At 30.5% G+C, this 5,504-nt stretch overlaps 1 protein-coding gene across 2 annotated transcripts; it reads right to left on the bottom strand.

Annotated features, from left to right (window-relative positions):
- Nucleotides 1-675: 675 nt before the first annotated feature.
- On the bottom strand, nucleotides 676-4,882 carry LOC145075047 (uncharacterized). Of its 2 annotated transcripts, XM_079021337.1 has the most exons (12): nucleotides 4,447-4,881; nucleotides 4,049-4,158; nucleotides 3,702-3,771; nucleotides 3,467-3,608; nucleotides 3,243-3,380; nucleotides 2,990-3,129; nucleotides 2,476-2,523; nucleotides 2,103-2,213; nucleotides 1,822-2,003; nucleotides 1,530-1,651; nucleotides 1,338-1,414; nucleotides 676-965 (listed from the first exon to the last, which is right to left on the bottom strand). In XM_079021337.1, exons 1-12 carry the CDS (start codon nucleotides 4,645-4,647, stop codon nucleotides 846-848), a joined length of 1,461 nt encoding a protein of 486 aa, XP_078877463.1. In that variant the 5' UTR covers nucleotides 4,648-4,881; the 3' UTR covers nucleotides 676-845. The 2 variants fall into 2 exon arrangements, with proteins under 2 accessions (XP_078877463.1, XP_078877464.1); XM_079021338.1 differs by lacking the exon at nucleotides 1,338-1,414 and having other exon boundaries at nucleotides 4,447-4,882.
- Between the last annotated feature and the right edge of the window lie 622 nt (nucleotides 4,883-5,504).

Raw genomic sequence — 5,504 nt, 5'->3', positions numbered from 1 at the left:
TAAAATATTAAACAAATATTTAGTGGCTTTCATAGCAATCATTTTTTAAGTTGAGTTGGTAAAATCATAAATGTTCATTTGAAAAATAAAGACCACATTTGCTAATTCGCATTTAATGTGTTCATTCAAAAATTAAATAAATAAATAACTTGATTTGGATTTGCCATTTTTATGTGACTAGTTTTTGTTAAAAGTACAACCCCCACACTTTGTTACAAATATCTATTACAGCTTTGTATTTCCATTTTTGTCCTTATTAAAGCATTGGACTTCAAAAATCTACAAAATTGTAGCATTGTATTCATTTTCTTTCTTAATAAAACATCATATTTTGAAAAATGAAAAATCTACCCAATAACATATCATCTAAAATCACTTTGTATTTGTATGACATTTTTATTTCTCTCATTGTTTTTATCTTATCAAGACAATATACATTGAAAATTTTATAGAATTATATCACTGTACTTTAAAAAAAACATATTATAAATCACCGAAAGTATGTTGTTATTTCTTGTATTCAACCATAAATTGTAATTATTTATGAAAACCTAGGAGATGCTATAATTACAAAAACCAATTTCATCCTTTTAACTAACATCATGATTTTACAAATCAACTACTCTTTTAGAAATATAATAAAAAAAATCGGATGAGGTAGAAACATAAAACAACTACATCAACATATACTATATTATATATTTCTTCACATACAACATTTTACAAGGTTTACAAAGTTTAGACCAATCTGGAGATAACAAGTGTGTTGAAGTAGTAAAAAAGTTTCTTTCGTATGTGTAAGCTTTAAATCGAGGGTATTTTTGTAACTTTACTCAGACATATGTCTACTTTTTGTCATCTGTCTTTGCTCTCTTCCACACAATGACAGTACCACTGTAGTCCGAGGAGGCCAAAAAATTCTCACCATGATTCCAGGCAACCCCGATAACCGGACATCCATGTCCCTGTAATCATAATAATAAAAAATAAAAAATGAATCTTTTAACATTATTAAAACATTATTAAAGAAATAATTTGTAGTTATATATAGTCAAGGGACTATTAACGTCATATTTGCATTTATGTTTGGTTTATATGTTTTTCCTTCACAGTAATGTAAAGGAGAAAACATATATACCTGTAACACAAATGCATACATGACAATAATAGTCCCTAGACTATATATATAAGTACAAAAGTAAACTGCAAAGGAATCTTTTTGCAAAAATCGTCCTTATGACAGGGTTTTGATCCCCAAAACTACACTGTTAGCGTAAATCTGTTAAATCCTTAAAAGGGTAAATTGGTAATTTTACAGGATCAATGAAAAAAAAAACCTGTAACTTGTTAACGCATGCATGCTTTGGTCGAGTTAAGTCATAGAAGTAAACAGATGCATCTTCACTTCCAGCAACTTCACAATTAAAAATTTAAAATGCATCTTTATCTCAGTAAATATTTGAGCATATGATTTTTTGGGTTAAAATTAAGAATGATAATTAATAATTAATTACAATTTACAAACAAACCTATAAATTCTCCTTTTTCAAGAGAAAGCAAAGGGCAAAAAGAAGCACGAATGCTATGAATTCTTTGAGCCAGTTTTAGTGAGCATAGTAATGTCAAATACCCTTGTAATTCCAAAGAAACACTGCAACAACAACAAACAATTTAAACTTTCTACAACTTTTTTTTCAAGATGATGATGAGAAGGGCATTTACGTCTTTTTGCAACTTTTGTCTCATTGACAACAGTAGACATAGTGGATGGTGGACAGTGGGTGAAATAAATATAAATATAAATATAAGCAATATAAATACCTGAAGAAAGACAAAGTTCCATCTCTTGAAAAAGAGAGTAAAACAGGGCCACGTGTCATGAGAGAGAAAGTTCTATATTGGATAGTAGTGATTTCAGATTTACTCTTGCTACTATTTCTAGCACGATGGGACCTAGATAAGGTACCTTGATGGGAGTTAACAGATACTGTATATAGATACCCCTGAAAAATAAAATCAAAAAATCAATAATTTGTAAAAGTTTTTACTTTTTAGATTAATTAGAGTTTATAAAAATGGAAAAATCAGTTTGACATGCTCACGTGTGCATCCCCACAAAAAATAAATTGCCCAGTATTGTCATAATCCATCGCAGTAACCTTGCTGTCCACAACTATTTTATCTGTTAATCTTCCTGTGCTAAAATTCAATACCTGAGACAAGAATTATATTTTAAAAAAATATATATGAGTCTTTAAAATGTACAAAGTAAAATAGAATTTCACAAAAAGAAAATAATTGATGATGAGACAACTTATACATATATATACTAAATGATTGAATGATTAAATGATTAATGAATGTTGTTTTAAACAACCAACTATCTGAAATGATTTTTTTTTTAATTAGAAATATTGATATAAGAGAAAAAGTAAAATTAAAAAAGCCACATCAGCAAGTGAATTTTTTTATTACCGAAATTTCTCTGTTTGCATTGCCAACTGAAAGGAAGTTATTATTCACCTGCAATTGGAAAACAAAAGAAAAAAAAAAAAAGATAATCAAAATTTATACTCACTAAATCACTATATTCCTACAGGGAAGCTTAAATTACAAAATTTAGTTTGATTATTTTTTACTTTTATATAAAAGACAAGTAGAAGTTACAAATTTTGATAAGCACTTACAGGAGAAAAATTACTAATATAATACGCAATATTAATAAAAAAAATTACTACTTTTATTTCTTATTATGATAGCATTCTACATAGAAAATTCTACCAAATTATAACAATGTCTAAAAATAGAAAGTAATCTTCAGTGCTATAATTGGGTAGATTTCAATGTACAATGCCTAAAAGTACAATGTTGTAACAGAATAAATGGAAAGTAGAATGCTACAATACATAAATAAGTGAAAGTAATTTTCTATTTCTTGCATTTAACCCTAAAGTAAAACTTATAGATGTCTGTGTGTAAGTGCACTTACAGGGTGAAATCGGATACATAGCTGAGGGGCAACTCCGTAAATTACTCGAATGCAAAGGCCCTTTGGTATATCCCACACTCTCACAGTTTTATCCAGTGAAGATGATGCAATGTAATGATTGTTCATTGTGAAGTCAAAATCTGAAGTCAAACATGATCATAATTAACAACAATAATCAATATAAAGGATCATTTAGAAATAAAACAAGTATCATTAAAGAAAAGACTAAAGAGCAAATACCAGTTATTCCGACCTGTGACATCTTTTGAGTGACCAATTAACTTCTTCATAACTGAAGGTGGCTCAGAAACAGTACAAACTGACAAAGTTCCATCAGTTGCTCCAAATGCAAGTAAATCAGAGCTCATATTCCCAAACTTTATAACAGTAACTGGAGAAATATTATAAAAAATAAATCAATGTTACAATGATAAAACAAGGATTGGGGAGACAGATTGATCTTGGAAAATTAATTACCCATGGATTTGCATTCATCAAATATGCAATGCATTCCCACAAAAGAATATGCTGGTTCAGTTTTTCTACGTGAATGATCAGTTTCACTTAAATTTGATCTTATACTGTTTGTGCGACTCACTGTTTGGCTTTCACTTGGATCCTGTAATAATACAATTTAACATTTCAAAAGATATGGTATAATAATCAAAAGGTAAGTATAGATGATAGATGAAAATAAAGAAATGAAGCATACCCTGCTAAAACTCCAGCTGTCTATGTCATGTGTAATGGAGGCTGGACCTGAAGATGGTGCCCATTGCCCACTGATGAATCAACCAGTAAATTAACCTGATGTCAGAATTATATCAAACCAAGATTCACATTACACTCTACATATAGTTGCACATTCATGATTAATGTACTACTTGAAGCTTGTGTCTCTGCATTGATCTAACCACATTAAATTCCTGAAAGAACTTGTGTAATTATGGATGTTTGCAAGTAATTCTGGCGTGTAAGTTCATTTGGTGAATCCAATAATGAGAATTTATGAAATTTGAAGCTGAAGCAAGTAGAACATCAAGTAAAAATGGCAATCACCTGGTTCCAGGACTACTCAGGTGGCTAGGTGACTGCAACTTCATTCGATTCTCCAATTTGGTAATAAAATTGCGATAACCAACATAGGCTTTGCCATTGCATCTCCAATCCTACAAACCACAATCATAACAGTTTATGTTGCTGCTTAAACATAATAGTTGCCGATTTGGGAACTCCATTTGTAAGTCCGAGTAAGGATGTTTCTCTCCATTCTCTAATGAGGTTTGATTTCAAGGCGCACTATGTCTTTTAAAACATATTCACTCGACAATTGCTATAGCAATTTACACACACTAATTTTCCGTCAATGTGTATCAATTACAATCAGGAGAAAACAACTTCGATTTTAACTACATTTCAGTATAGAAAAAGTAAAATTGAGCAAAGTGTAATAGTACCTTTCGCTGAAGAACACCGGATCGAGCCTTGCGAGATAGTAGAAGACGGCGGGCCCCGATGTAATTAGGATCGGAGTTCGCGGAACATGGCTGAAGCATGCAGCTAAAGAATTCTGGATCTGCAGTAACATCCTCTTTTTCCTTCTGCTTTTTCTCTGGATCTTCATTGTCAGAAGAACATTTTTCCATCATCTGATTCATTGTTCTAAACTACTTCTGAAGAATCCTTCATTACAAAAAAAAATCAACTTTTTCTCTGAATATCGATGAAAATTTCTAGGTTATGTAGATCGGTGATCAGGAATTTATAGGTTTATTAAATTTTAATTTACAAATCAAAGTGCATCTGCATCTGAATTCGAGTTTTTCAAGAACAAAATTGTTCAAGACTTCGCGTGAAAATTGAAAATGGTCGTACACCATGTGCATCTCTTCGAGCTCCGTTGACGTGAGCCGAGCCATCTGCGTGTCACCCTATATTTACATTTCAAGCCCCTCATATTCTAAATAAATGCATATAAGTACTTGTATTTAAAGTTTTGAAAACAAAATCTAGTTAGAGATGTTCACTGTTAAAATAAAGCCAAAGGGGTGTTCGGAGATGTTCATAGAAAAATATGGTTTTACAAAAATAATATAAACAACCATTGTAAAAAAGAAAAGATTATATACCTAAAGACTTTGTTAAGTCTTCCATAAGTTTTCTTATCAGCGTATCTCTAAGTTTTAATTTTCATACCAGAATACATATCCATTTAAAAATACTACGTAAGTTAATAGACTCGTGAGTTATATGGGTTTTTAACTTGATATTACAGTTCAAAACATGCTTTCAAAATCATATTTGAAATACACTAGCAACTTTGTAAACACAAACAAGTCATAATATAAACATTGCAATAAACTACACATATGGGAAATCTATCTCCTCAAAAATATATAACTCACACATACGAGTTCTCATTACCTCAAATCATAACTCATGCATACGAGGATGTATTACCTCAAAACATAAATTATGTAGGTAACATGTGCATACATGAAATCTATACCCTAAA

The sequence above is a fragment of the Lactuca serriola genome, chromosome 9 (genome assembly GCF_051521515.1).
Source record: "Lactuca serriola cultivar US96UC23 chromosome 9, Lser_US96UC23_V15, whole genome shotgun sequence".
In the NCBI taxonomy this organism is placed as follows: Eukaryota; Viridiplantae; Streptophyta; class Magnoliopsida; order Asterales; family Asteraceae; genus Lactuca; species Lactuca serriola.
The sequence above is the reverse complement of the archived record's forward strand: the minus strand, read 5'-3'. Positions and strand labels throughout refer to the sequence as shown.

Bases quoted from the DNA above. Each gene is read 5' to 3' on its own strand.
- LOC145075047 (XM_079021337.1), bottom strand. From the start codon at position 4,647: ATGAATCAGATGATGGAAAAATGTTCTTCTGACAATGAAGATCCAGAG. The intron at 4,159-4,446 runs GTACTATTACAC...TGTGGTTTGTAG, and splicing joins CCGGTGTTCTTCAGCGAAAG to GATTGGAGATGCAATGGCAA. The intron at 2,214-2,475 runs GTAATAAAAAAA...TTCTTGTCTCAG, and splicing joins ATGCAAACAGAGAAATTTCG to GTATTGAATTTTAGCACAGG.